At 39.1% G+C, this 14,650-nt stretch overlaps 1 protein-coding gene and 1 long non-coding RNA gene across 4 annotated transcripts in view; one reads left to right on the forward strand and one right to left on the reverse strand.

Annotated features, from left to right (window-relative positions):
- Window positions 1-14,650, reverse strand: part of LOC138924273 (uncharacterized) — a 79,928-nt gene that overhangs the window by 61,266 nt on the left and 4,012 nt on the right. Inside the window, exon 2 of the long non-coding RNA XR_011439177.1 lies at window positions 11,182-11,253. This is a non-coding gene — a long non-coding RNA (uncharacterized lncRNA). The remainder of the gene's footprint in view (window positions 1-11,181; window positions 11,254-14,650) is intronic.
- NUP210L (nucleoporin 210 like) overlaps window positions 1-14,650 on the forward strand; it is a 90,804-nt gene that overhangs the window by 54,075 nt on the left and 22,079 nt on the right. For all 3 annotated transcript variants that reach the window (XM_001495921.5, XM_023641096.2, XM_070268127.1), the window contains 7 exons: window positions 6,369-6,561; window positions 9,893-9,981; window positions 10,194-10,298; window positions 10,606-10,707; window positions 11,654-11,782; window positions 12,126-12,253; window positions 13,139-13,271. In XM_001495921.5, the coding sequence (XP_001495971.1) occupies window positions 6,369-6,561; window positions 9,893-9,981; window positions 10,194-10,298; window positions 10,606-10,707; window positions 11,654-11,782; window positions 12,126-12,253; window positions 13,139-13,271 (879 nt within the window). The remainder of the gene's footprint in view (window positions 1-6,368; window positions 6,562-9,892; window positions 9,982-10,193; window positions 10,299-10,605; window positions 10,708-11,653; window positions 11,783-12,125; window positions 12,254-13,138; window positions 13,272-14,650) is intronic.

The raw sequence follows: 14,650 nt of genomic DNA on the forward strand, positions 1-14,650 counted from the left end.
CTCCAAGTATTTGTGACTTCCCTAGCTTTATTCTCATAATTGATTTCTAGTTTCATAGCATTGTGGTCAGAAAAGATGTCTGATATGATTTCAATCTTATTAAATGTATTGAGACTTTCTTTATTTCCCAACACATGATCTATCTTTGAGAATGTTCCATGTGCACTTGAGAAGAATGTGTATTCTGCTGTTTTTGGATGGAATGTTCTAGATATATCTATTAAGTCCACCTGGTCTAGTGTTTCATTTAAGGACTCTGCTTCCTGTTGACGTTTTGTCTGGATGATCTATGCATTGACATAAGAGGGGTGTTAAGGTCCCCTACTATATGGTGTTGCTTTCAATTTCTCCCTTTAGGTCTGTTAATCGTTTCTTTTTTCTCTCTCTCTCTCTCTTTTTGGTAAGGAAAATTGGCCCTGAGCTAACATCTGTTGCCAACCTTCCTCTTTTTTTTTTCTCCTCAAAGCCCCAGTACATAGTTGTTTATCCTAGTTGTAGGTCATTCTAGTTCTTCTATGTGGGACACCGCCACAACATGGCTTGACAAGTGGTCTGTAGGTCCATGCCCAGGATCCGAACCGACAAACCCCAGGCCACCAAGATGGAGTGCATAAACTTAAACACTCAGCCACAGGGCCAGCCCCAATAGTTGTTTTATATACTTTGGTGCTCCTGTGTTAGGTGTATATATATTCATAAGTGTTATATCTTCTTGGTGGAATGTCACTTTTATCATTATATAATGCCCCTCTTTGTCTCCCATAGCCTTTTTTATCTTGAAGTCTGCTTTGTCTGATATAAGTATGGCAACACCTGCTCTCTTTTGCTTGCCATTTGCTTAGGGTATCATCTTCCATCCCTTCACTCTGAGCCTGTGTTTGTCTTTAGAGCTGAGATGTGTTTCCTGGAGGCAGCATATTGTTAGGTCTTGTTTTGTAATCCATCCAACCACTTTGTGTCTTTGATTGGAAAATTCAATCTTACTTTAGAGTTATTATTGATGTATGAGGGCTTAATACTGCAATTTTATCCCTTGTTTTCTGGTCTATATTTCCCTTGTTTTTCTTTCCTTGTATCTCTGACTGCCATTTCAGTTTGGTGGCTTTCTGTGATGGTTCTCTCAGTGTTCTCTTTATTTATGGTTTGTGTCTCTGCTCTGATATTTTGTTTAGTGGTTACCATGAGGTTTGCATAAAAGATCTCATAGATGAGATAGTTCATTTTCTGGTCGCCTCTTATCTCCATTAACCTAAGCAGGTTCCATCCCCCTCCTCTTCCCCTTCTAAGTTATTGTTGTCAGAAATTATTCTGTTTTATGTTTTGAGTTTGTGATTAAAATGATGTGTTTATAGTTATTTTTGATGCTTTCTTTCCTTTTATCTTTTATGTTATAATTAATTGTTTGCTAACTGTTCTGATAGAGAGCTGCAATTTTCTGATTTTGCCTATTTATCTCCTTGCTCCAGGCTTTGTAAATTTTTGTCTTTTTGTTTCATGTATGAGGGCATCCTTGTTCACTTCTTGTAAGGGTGGTCTAGTGGCAATGAACTCCCTCAGCTTTTGTTTATCTGGGAAAGCTTTTATTTCTCCATCATATCTGAAGGATAGTTTAGCTGGATAGAGTATTCTTGGCTGAAAGTTTTTGTCTTTCAGTATTTTGAGTGTATCATTCCAATCCTAGCCTGTAAGGTTTCTGCCAAGAAACCAACTGAAAGCCTGATAGGAGTTCTTTTGTAGATTGTTTCCTTCTGCCTTGCTGCCCTTAATATGTTTTCTTTGTCATTCACTTTTGCCAGTTTTACTATTATATCCCTTGGAGAAGGTCTTTTTGCATTGATATAATTAGGAGTTGTATTGGCTTCCTATACTTGTAAGTCCAGTTCTTTCCCCTGGTTTGGGAAGTTCTCAGCTATTATTTCTTTGGACAAGCTGTCTGCTCATTTCTCCCTCCATTCTCCCTCTGGAATACCTATAATCCTTATATTGCATTTCCTAATTGAGTCAGATATTTCTTGAAGAGTTTCTTCGTTCTTTTTTAAGTCTTAGTTCTCTCTCCTCCTCCACCTGAAGTATTCCTATATTTCTGTCCTCTAAATTGCTAATTCTGTCCTCCATAATGTCAGCACTATTTTTTAAGGTTTCTAGGTTTTTTTTTTATCTCATTCATTTTGTTCTTCATCTCCAAAACTTTGGTTTTTTTTAGAGTTTCAATCTCTTTGGTGAAGAATTCCTTCTGCTCATTAATTTTATTCCACATTCATTGAACTGTCTTCCTGAGTTTTCTTATAGCATATTGAGTTTCTTTATGACAACTATTTTGAAGTCTCTGTCATTTAGATTGTAAATTTCTGTTAGTTTGGGATTGCTTTCTGGAGACTTGTCATTTTCCTTCTGCTCTGGAGTGTTAATGTAGTTATTCATGGTATTTGATGAAGTAATCCTTTGCTGATACATAGTGGTAGTATTAGGTCCCAGATTCCACCTGCCACCTCTGTTGGGCGACAGGAGCTGTGTTTTCTGAACCTGCTGCATCTGCTGGAAGTTGTGCCAGTAGGGTTCATGTGTGTTTTCCCCCTGGCTACAGCCACTTGCCAGGTCACACACACATGCATAGATGCTCTCATGTGGAGCTGCTGCCTTGGCCAGGACCAGCCAAGTGATACGTTAGGCGGGGTGGGGGTGGGCACTTTCTTTCGCACATATGTGCCTGCTCTGTGCTCACAGGCAGTTTGCCTGGGCTTCTGCACTTGGTGAGGGCACCAACACTGTGGCTGAGCTGTGCCACTGAGTGTGGAGCATTCCCACAGGCTGGGTGGCACTCTAAAAGTGAAAGCATTCATGCGCAGGCCTGCCTGCTCCCCTGCCTCCTCTTATAATCTTGTACTGGCTGCTGTGTGAGGACCTGCAACCTAAATCACTGCCACTGGAGAGGGGGAGGGTATCCATTCACATCCTTCCACTGTTTCCCAGGGATCCAGTACCCCCAAGTTCAGATATATGGGTGCATGGATCTCTCATATGTCCTATTGTGCTTTATAGGGAATCCTCTGTTGGTTAATGAATGTCCATTTGGTTGTAACTTAGGGGGAAGAGACTAAGGGAACAGCTCACTCTGCCACAATGCTAACATCACCCTGGTTTCCATGTTTTATCTCATGGAGGACCCCTTATAAGTGACGAATCACTTCTCTCTTTCTGATTTTATGATTCTGTCTTTCTCTTTGACTTTGGACAGTTTGATTATGATGTGTCTAGATGCAAATATCATATTTTTAATTGCTTTTTTTTTAAAGATATTATTTTTTCCTTTTTCTCCCAAAGCCCCCCTGGTACACAGTTGCACATTTTTATTTATTTATTTATTTTAAGATTTTATTTTTCCTTTTTCTCCCCAAATCCCCCTGCTACATAGTTGTATATTCTTAGTTGCAGGTCCTTCTAGTTGTGGCATGCAGGACGCTGCCCCAGCATGGCCCGATGAGCAGCGCCATGTCCCCACCCAGGACTCAAACCGGTGAAACCCTGGACCACCACAGTGGAGCGCGCAAACCCAACCACTCAGCCACAGAGCTGGCCCCCAGTTGCACATTTTTAGTTGTGGGTCCTTCCAGTTGTGGCATGTGGGGTGCCGCCTCAGCATGGCTTGATGAGCTGTGCCATGTCCATGCCCAGGATCCAAACTGGTGAAACCCTGTGCTGCCAAAGTGGAGCACACGAGCTTAACCACTCAGCCATGGGGCCAGCCCCTAGATGCAAATATCTTTGAATTTATTCTACGTGGAGTTCTTTGAGCTTCTTGGATGTTTAGATTAGTGTTTTTCATCAATCTGGGGAAGTTTTCAGCCATTATTTCTTCAAATAGTCTTTCTTCCTCTTTTTCTCTTTCTCCTCTCTTTCTAGGACTCCCATTTTGCATACATTGAAACACTAGATGGTATCCCATGGGTATCTGATGCTATTCATTTTTCTTAATTCTTTTTTCTTTCTGTTCTTCAAACTAGATAATCTAAATTGACCTATCTTCAAGCTCTCTTTCTTCTGCCTGTTCAAATCTGCTGCTGAGTTCCTATAGTGAATTTTTCATTTCAATTATACTTTTCAATTTCAGAATTTCTTTTTGGTTCTTTTTTAAAACTTCTATCTCTTTATTGATATTCTCTATATGATGGGATATCATTTTCTTACTTTTATTTAGTTATTTAAACGTGGATTTCTTGAGTTCTTTGAACAAAATAGTTGATTAAAAGTCTGTTTGTAGTAAGTTCAATGTCTGGGCATCCTCAGGGACAGTTTCTATTGACTGCTTTTTTTTTCCTGTGTATAGGGTATACTTTCTTGTTTTTTTGCATTTCTAACAATTTTTTGTTGAAAACTTGACATTTTAAATAATGTAATGTAGTGATTCTGAGATAAGATTTTTCCCCTCATTAGATTTTGTGGTTGTTACTGGTTTTTGTTGCTGTTGCAGTGATGCTTGTTTGTTTATTGACTTTACTGAACTAGTTCTGTAATGTCTGTATTCTTTCTCCTCTGTGGCCACTAAAGTCTCTACTTGGTTAGCTTTGTGATCAGATAATGATTGGGAATAGGTTTCCTTAAATTCAAGGTATTTTTGTGGGGATTATGTTAAATTTATATATAAACTCAGAACAACTGAAATTTTTATGATGTTGAGTCATTCTAGTCATTCTGTCCAAGAACATATATATATATATATATATATATATCAAGATCAAATTGAGGGGCCGGGCCCATACCCGAGTGGTCAAGTTCATGTGCTCTGCTTCAGCAGCTCAGGGTTTCCAGAAGGACCTACAACTAGAATATGCAACTATGTACTGGGGGGCTTTGGGGAGAAGAAGAAGAAAAAAAAAGATTGGCAACAGATGTTAGCTCAGGGTGCCAGTCTTTAAAAAACATCAGGGCCAGCTCCGTGGTCGAGTGGTTAAGTTCGCATGCTCCGCTGCAGGCAGCCCAGTGTTTTGGCGGTTTGAATCCTGGGCGCGGACATGGCACCACTCATCGAGTCATGCTGAGGCAGCATCCCATATGCCACAGCTAAAAGGACCCATAACTAAGAATATACAACTATGTACCAGGGGGCTTTGGGGAGAAAAAGGGAAAAGAAAAAAAAAGCTTTTCTTTTAAAAAAAATGAAATTGGGAGTCAGCTCTGATGGCCTAGCAGTTAAAGTTTGGCGCACTCCACTTCAGCAGCCCAGGTTCAATTTCAGGGCATGGGATCACACCACTTGTCTGTCAGTAGCCATGCTGTGGCAGCAGCTCACATACAAGAACCAGAAGAACTCACAGCTATACACAACAATGTGCTGGGGCTTTGAGGGGGAAAAAGGAAGAAAAAAGGAGGATGTTAGCTTAGAGTGAAGCTTCCCCTGCAAAAAAAAAAAAACATAGAGCCAGCCTAGTGGCATAATTGCTAAGTTCATGTGCTCTGCTTCAGCAGCCCAGGGTTTGAAGGTTTGGATTCCCAGCACGGACCTATACACCACTCACCAAGGCATACTGTGGAGGCGTCCCACATACAAAATGGAGGAAGATTGGCACAGATGTTAGCTCAGAGACAATCTTCCTCAAGCAAAAAGAGGAAGATTGGCAACAGATGATTGCTCATGGCCAATCTTCCTCACCAAAAAAAATAAATAAATAAAAGATCAAATCTAGATCAAAAATAAAAAACAAGTATAAAAGATATTTTGGGGACATTTGGGGAAATTGAAATATTGACTGTGTAATAGATGACATAGGGGCTGGTCCCGTGGCCGAGTGGTTAAGTTTGTGTGCTCTCTTTGGCGGCCCTGGGTTTTGCTGGTTCGGATCCTGGGTGCAGACATGGTACCACTCATCAAGCCATGCTGAGGCAGCATCCCACATGCCACAACTAGAAGTACCCACAACTAAAAATATACAACTATGTACCAGGGGCACTTTGGGGAGAAAAAGGAAAAAATTAATTAAGTAAGTAAGTAAAATAGATGACACAGAATTAATGTTAATATTCTTATGTGTGTTAATATTGTTTTTGTTACTTAGGAGAATGTTCTCATTCTTAGGAAATGCATGCTGAAATATTTAAGGGTAAAGTGACGTGATGCCTACATCATTTGACAAAAAAAGAAAAGACACACAGAGGGTAGGAAAGTGGAGGGAGAGATACAGAAAGCAAATGGTGAATCCAGATGAAGTATGTATAGGTATTCTTTATACTATTCTTTCAACATATGTGCAGGTTTGAAAATTGTTAAAGAAAAAAGACTGGGAGAAAACATGATCCCTAGCTTCAGGGATATCTTACTGCCTCTTAAGCTGTTGTTTATTTCTTTTCTTTTCTTTCTTTTTATTTTAATGCAGATTCCTGTATCAAGCCTGAGGGACACAGTCCTGGAACTGGCAGTGTTTGATCAACACAGGAGAAAGTTTGATAATTTCAGTTCACTAATGCTAGAATGGAAATCCTCAAATGAAACACTAGCTCATTTTGAAAATTATAATTCAGTGAAGATGGTAGCAAAGGATGATGGCAGTGGGCAGTCCTGGCTACATGGTACTGTGAAAATTTACAAATCCTTTCATATACCTGCTAAACAATTCTGCACTAAGTATTTCCTTATGGGTTATGCTTTATTTCGGATTTTATCATTTCTCACCATTTGTATTTGATCTTTGTATTTTTTAGAAAATGTAAAGGTAAACTTCCTTGTTTGCAAAACTCGAGCCTAAGATTCAACACTTCTCACAAGAACATAGAAAAAATAATTTGTCAATGTATTGCTTGCCTATTATTTGCCTAATACTATGGAAATATTACTCAGGTATTAGAAAAATATTTGTTGAATGGCTACTGCATTTAAGGCCCTCTGCTAGGCACTTGGAGATATAATGGTAAGTGAGATAAGCATAGTCTCTGCTCTCATAGACTTACAATCTATTTGGGGAGGCCAGACTTCAAATATTACAACTTTATTAGGTGTTTTGAAGGGCAAATATGAGGTGCTTTAAGAGCTTATAACAGGGTGGGGCTGGCCCCGTGGCCGAGTGGTTAAGTTCGCGCGCTGCGGTGCAGGCGGCCCAGTGTTTCGTTAGTTCGAATCCTGGGTGCGGACATGGCACTGCTCATCAGACCACGCTGAGGCAGCGTCCCACATACCACAACTAGAAGAACCCACAACTAAGAATATACAACTATGTACCGGGGGCTTTGGGGAGAAAAAGGAAAAAATAAAATCTTTAAAAAAAAAAGAAAAAAAAAGAAGAAAAAAAAAAAAAAAAGAGCTTATAACAGGAGAACCTAACCTAGTTTAGAACAGAGAAGGCTATGCTAAGAAAGTAATGTTTACACCAAGACCTGACGAGATGGTGGAAAGAGGAAATAGAAAGGATGAGCTGAATAAGGCAAGTGAGACTAACTTAGAGATGGGGCAAGAGGCACTAGATGAAATTCTAAGAGGGCAACAAGCCCTCATGTGCAGTCGCTCATCAGTCCTCTGCTTGTATCACATTTGCTGATGTCCCATTCACTGAAGCTAGTCACCGACCAAAACTAGTCAAGGTAGGCAAGGACCACTCAAGGGCATGGATACCAGCAGGCATGATTCACTGCGGGCCATTAATATAACAGTCTATCACAGATCCATCCCAAAGGTGAAGAAGAAAGTGGTACAAAGGCTAACTTTTAGGTTTTTGGCATGAGCGTTTAGATGGATGGTATAACCATTGAATGAAATAAGAAACACTAGAGAAGGAGGAATAAGGTTTAACCTTTTCCTTGCCCACAAGGAGCTTACACTCAGAGCAAGTTTAAGAGCTTTGCTACAGAACTTGACAACATAATACTAATATGTGTATAATACTATAACACTATAATACAAATAGTATGATACAGTTAGTGTAAAAAATGATGGAGAAGAAAGAGATGCTCCTTATACCCTATACCAGTCAATCACCAGATACCATCAATGTTATCTTCTAAATATTTTTTGGTTTCATCCCTTCCTCTCTAAGTCCATCACTAGTGTCCTTATTACCTCTATCCTGCATTACCAGTTGCTGATTAATTACTGAGTAGCCTCCTAACTGATCTCATTGTGTATCTGCTACTCTCTAATCCATCGTTCACACTACTGTCCGGAATGATCTTTCTAAAGTACAAATCTGAATCTCTCTCTTAAAATTGTTTTTTGGGCTATTATTTACTCAGCTCTTATGACATGCGAGGCACTGCACTAAAAACTTTATGTACGTTTTCTCATGTAATCCTCGTAACAACCATGAGAGAGTAACCTTGTTATCCCCATTATGTAAATTTACTCATTCATTACATGCTTATTGAGTTCTTACTATATTCTAGCTACAGTTTTAGGCCCTGAGATTACAACAGTAAATAGATGCAGCAGCAAGCTCTGTGACAGCAAAGCCTATACTCTTCACAACTGACTTTACTGTCACCATATTGTCTTCAGGGAGTCCGTTTCTTCCAGGATAAAATTCGTATGTTGCAGCTTAACATACCAACCCCTGCCTACTTCTTTGGCTTCACCTCTTATTACCACCCACATATACCCTACATTTTTCTCACAGTCAACAACTTTAGATCCATAGCTATGACAAAGCTTGTCACACCTCTTTCCATTGCGTATGTTGTATGTTCTCTTTTCTCATATCTTCACTGGGCTGAAATCTTCCTCTAGTGATCTGGGAGTTTTCTGTCCCTCTCTATTCTCAATCTAAGGAAAATATTCCTTCTTTGTGCTCTTATATACTCTATATATATGTGCTCTGTACATACTTCTGTAACAGCACTTATCACACTGTATTGCAGGGGTTGGTTTGCCTCTTAGTCGCCGTACTAAGCTGTGGGTTTCTTTGAAGGCAAGGATTGTGTTTCCTACTTCTTCCTCTCTGTATCCTAATTACCTGGCATAGTACCCAGCATATAGCAGGCCCTCAATAAATCTTTATTGAATGAATGAATGGATGGATGTAGCATCATGAGAAAACGCTACACAGATTTAGTCATGATCATGTGTTGAGAATAAAATAAGAATTGACCTGGGGCCGGCCCAGTGGCACAGCGGTTAAGTGCACACATTCCACTTTGGCGGCCTGGGGTTCGCCGGTTTGGATCCCGGATTCAGACATGGCACCGCTTGGCAAGCCATGCTGTGGTAGGCATCCCACATATAAAGTAGAGGAAGATGGGCACGGATGTTAGCTCAGGGCCAGTCTTCCTTAGCAAAAAGAGGACGATTGGCTGAAGATATTAGCAGGGCTAATCTTCCTCAAAAAAAAAAAAAAATTGATCTAAGTTGCAGATTTGTCTTAAATTTAAAAAAAGAAAGATAGAAAAAAGAATGAATGGGTAAAGCAGTCAGATTATGGAAGACTTCAAATACTAGTTTAAGGAGTTTGAATTGCTCTAATAAGGAATAGCCATTTAAAATTTCTGAATAAGGGACTGATATATTTACATGTACAAAACAGTTTAGAAGAGTGAAAGGTTCGAAAGGACTATCTCCTTGTTCTCACTGCCATTTTTAAATCAAACAAAAACTTCCCCATACACTGTTGTCAGCCTGTGTTTGGACTCACAGACCAAGGGAGCTGGAAAGAAATTTAGATTTTGCCTGGCCCAATCCCTCATTTAATATAGGAACTGAGAAATAAAGTGGTTGCCCAGGGTCACGCAGAAATATAGTGGCAGAGTCAGCACAAAAACCCAGTTTTTTGTTTCTTGTGTATTTCCCCATTCAGTTTTTTTTTCCTCCTGCAATAAATCACTAGTTGGTAAAAATTAAGGCAGAATTTGGTTTTCTGGAGACACTTTTGTATTCTACATGTCACTGTTTCTCACAGGATATTTTTCTGCACATCTGCAGGTCATCAGATACTTAAAGTACATCAGTTAAAAGGAACCGTACTCATTGGAGTTAATTTTGTGGGCTATTCAGAGAAGAAAAGTCCAAAGGTAAGTAGAGCTTGTTATATAAGAAATGTAAATTAAATAACTGAAATTTAAGGCTCTTCTTTAAGAGTCATCTATAACTGATGTAAATCTGAGAACTGCACATCTCTATGATTCTGTTACCTTTGCACTTAAAACAGTACTGGCATCTTCTCTCACTAAGCTGAGGAATTAAAAGTTTATATTCACCTTTGTGGTTCTTATTACATTTCTAGGAACTTTTCAACTTGCCCAGATCTGCAGCTGTGGAGCTGCTCCTGGTGGATGATGTAACTGTATTGCCTGAGAATGCCACCATCTATAACCATCCTGATGTGAAGGTAGAAGCTGTATAGGTCTAGTTAAATGGAATCATATTGGAAGGGAGAGTACGAGGTTATTAAAATTAACAGTATAGAAATAAAAAAGCTCACTTATATGTTGAAAATCACTGATACACATATATAATGTATATATAATAATTAGCTGCAATATCCTTAGGACTTATACTTTAATAATATTTTGTCTTTGGTCCATTGACCTTAATCTTTTCATCCCATACTCTTTCTTAGGTAGGTAAAAGTTGTTTTCTTTGAATTATTTATAACCCAGAGGGAATGGAATATTGTTTGTCTGATTTTTCCTTAGGAAATATTTAGCCTTGTGGAAGGATCTGGTTATTTTTTAGTCAACAGCAGTAAGCAGGACATTGTCACTATTACTTACCTGGAAGCAGAAAGCTCTGTCCAGGTGAGTTCTAGAAATATTCCCAGACTGATAATCTCTGGTAAAAACTCATTCTTAGCAGAATGATTGGAAAAATTCCATTGTATGTCTCAAACTTGTTACAAAAGTAACATTTGCCTCTTTTTTTTTTGAACGAGAGGTTTTTTTCTGTAACTAGCTAAATTACTGGGCAATTTTTGGTTCTGGTTGAGCTGACAGTGTAGGAGACATCTATTTATAAAATTTCCATTAAACGAAGGTTCATTTCTGTAAATTTCACAGCACAGAACTATATGAATACTTAGATGTACTGTTGACTTTATAACCTGAGCGTATGGTGTTTTCAGCCAGGATATAACAACTCAAAATATTAACTGACTCTATAGTCCATATGCCAAGTGATTTGCTTTTAGTTGACTTGTAGCAATAAAATAATACCTTACATCAACTATGTATATATTTCCTTTCCTTCTAAGAGCTCAAAGGAATTTAACTTACCTTAGTTGTAATGTTTGTTTTTAAAAGGCGAGATTGAGGCACTATATGGAAAAACATGCAGTTGTGCAGGAGCTATAATGCAAGAATGAAAAACAAAGTATTAGTCCACTCAGTACTTTCTCTCTCCACTGTTGATTGCAACATAAATGGGGTTGGTTTTCTTCATGAAATCCTTTCCCTGTTCATAATTAAGAAGCTGGATATGTATGTTGGATTCTGCTTGAATTCAATCAACTTAAATTCTGCTCTTTATCAGTTAATATTTGTTAAGGGTACATATTTTGCTATTAACTGAAACATCACATTAAGGGTACATATTGTGCTATACCTAAGACACATAATGTCATTTCTCAGAGTTCCCATCAAGAAGGCAGTAATATACTGTATTTTCCGCTTTGGATGAAAATAGTTGCTGTGAGTATGTTTGGAGCATGTTTGCTTCTCTACCCAGCTACCATCTTCTTCTTTCTAGTTAGTTCCTGTACATCCTGGATTTCTCGCCTTGGAGGTCTATGATCTGTGCTTGGCTTTCTTGGGTCCAGCAATGGCTCACCTCAGGGTGTCAGACATACAAGAGCTGGAGCTCGATCTGATTGATAAGGTGAGAGATGTTTGCTTTATCTCATAAATGAAGCAGGCCTCATTCTCACTATCTAGCATCACTTAATATAGTCTCTGCTCAGCTACTGTGTATGTATACCAGGACCTTTGGTAATGTTAATGGAAATGCTTGCCCTTAAAGAACAACATTCCAACATTGAACATGATGAAGAAAATAGAGTGTTAAAGAACAACTTAAAAGAGTACACATAGATTAGGCTTATCTGATCAAAGACTGACCAGGAACATTTAGCATGAATAAAAGTTTGCCACCCTCTAAGAGTTAGACTGTCCTTGGCGAATGAGACACCTCTACTAAAATTACTTTTTTTTTTAACTACTAGGTTGAAATAGGTAAAACTGTGTTAGTAACTGTGAGGGTTCTTGGCTCTTCCAAACACCCATTCCAAAATAAATATTTCAGAAACATGGAGCTCAAACTACAGTTGGCTTCTGCCATCGTCACCCTGACGTGAGTACCATTTCAGTACTTCTTTCTCCCCATGCTTAATAGCATGAGAATCTCCCTCCTGGTAGCCTAGTCAGCTCTCTCTTAGGTTATTTCAGACTTTCTTCTTCACTTTTTTGTCACAGTACCTTTCAGCCCATACTCTCTTCCCATATTCAGCTCTCTACAAAATACCCCTTCCAGATCACCCAAGATATCTTGTTTTCAGGCTATAATCATGTGTCTCATTAATATTTCCATTTTATGAAACTTCTTCTTGGATGATATCCTTTGAGGGTGCTTCAGGCTAGAAGACCTTCAAAAATCCATTTAGAAGCAGAGGCACTGGTATTCCCCTCTGTGAAAGGGGAAATACAGGAATTCCAAGGGAGTTTAGTGTTTGCAATTTTGCCAGTCTATATTTACATTGCTACTTTGGAGCCTTAGAACAAATTTTTGCCCTTCAGGAGCTTCCTGCCATTGCCATGAACTTTGTCTTGACTCTGGAAATTCATTTTCTGGCAGTTCCCTATAACCAGAGTTAAAATGAGCCAAAAATATTAAGCATCTTAAAAAAATGCATAACTGACCACTCTTAAAACTAAATCTTGGGCCAGCCCAGTAGCGTAGTGGTTAGGTTTGTGCACTTTGCTTTGGCAGCCCAGGGTTCACAGGTTCGGATCCTGGGTGGGGACCTACACACACTCATCAAGCCATGCTGTGGCAGCATCCCACATACAAAATAGAGGAAAATTGGCATGAATGTTAGCTCATGGACAATCTTCCTCAAGCAAAAAGGGGAAGATTGGCAACAGATGTTAGCTCAGGGCCAATCTTCCTCACAAAAACAGCAACAACAACAAAAAACCTCAACTCTTTCTCACCTAAAAACTTTCTCATTCATTGCAGGCTAATGGAGGAACAGGACGAATACTCTGAAAATTATATCCTTCGAGCTGTCGCTATTGGGCAATCCACACTTGTGGCCATTGCCAGGGACAAGATGGGGAGAAAATTCACATCAGCTCCTCGGCAAATCGAAGTAAGGAAATTATCTCATCCAAAATTCATACTTCATGTTATTTGGCATTATTTATCTTTTTCTGTTTAGTTTTCACAAGTTGAAAATCATTTGACTGAAAAAACTGATAGTTGTCTAACTCTTGCAACAATACGTAATTTGGTTTTGGTTTTTGTTTTTCTGTGTAAAAGTAATACACTTCTGGGCTGGCCCCATGGCCAAGTGTTTAAATCCGCGCACTCTGCTTCAGTGGCCCGGGGTTTTACCAGTTTTGATCCTGGGCACAGACATGGCACTGCTCGTCAAGCTATGCTGAGGCAGTATCCCACATACCACAACTAGAAGGACTCAAACTAAAACTATACAACTGTGTACCGGGGGGCTTTGGGGAGAAAAAGGAAAAGTAAAATCTTTTAAAAAAAAAGTAGGGGCTGGCCCCGTGGCCGAGTGGTTAAGTTCGCGCGCTCCGCTGCAGGCGGCCCAGTGTTTCGTTGGTTCGAATCCTGGGCGCGGACATGGCACTGCTCATCAAACCACGCTGAGGCAGCGTCCCACATGCCACAACCAGAAGGACCCACAACGAAGAATATACAACTATGTACCGGGGGGCTTTGGGGAGAAAAAGGAAAAATAAAATCTTTAAAAAAAAAAAAAAAAAGTAATACACTTCTTGTAGAAAATTTGGAAAGCACAAAAAAATGTAAAGATGCATAATGAAAACAGCCTTTAATTCCACTACTTAGAGGCAAGTATTATTAAGATTTCAGTGTATTTCCTTCACTTTTTTTCCCAATGCATATTTTAACATGGATGAATCATACTGCTTTTTTCATCTTAATCTTATATCAAAAGTATTTTCTTATGTCATTAAAAGCTAATTGTTGGCCATGTGTTGAAAGTTGTTGAAGCTGGGTAATAGGTACCTGAGAGTTTTTTAACTGTTCTCTCTACTTTTATATATGTTTGAAAAAAGTGAAAAACAAAGATAATTGTAAACATAATTTTAATGGCCACTTTTATTCCGGTGAGTGGTTATGTAATAACTTATTTAAGCATTCTCATTTAAGTAATTTAGAATTTTTTGCTATTATAAATAAAATTTGTTTTGTTTTTTTTTTTGAGGAAGATCAGCCCTGAGCTAACATCTGCTGCCAATCCTCCTCTTTTTGGCTGAGGAAGACTGGCCCTGAGCTAACATCCATGCCCACCTTCCTCTACTTTATATGTGGGACACCTACCACAGCATGGCTTGATGAGTGGTGCCATGTCCACACTCGGGATCCGAACCGGCGGACCCTGGACCACTGAAGCGGAATGTGTGCACTTAACCGCTGTGCCACCAGGCCGGCCCCCTAAAATTTGTATTTATAAATAAAATAAACTACATGTCTTTGTATATA

Source organism: Equus caballus, chromosome 5 (assembly GCF_041296265.1).
Source record: "Equus caballus isolate H_3958 breed thoroughbred chromosome 5, TB-T2T, whole genome shotgun sequence".
Lineage (NCBI taxonomy): Eukaryota > Metazoa > Chordata > Mammalia > Perissodactyla > Equidae > Equus > Equus caballus.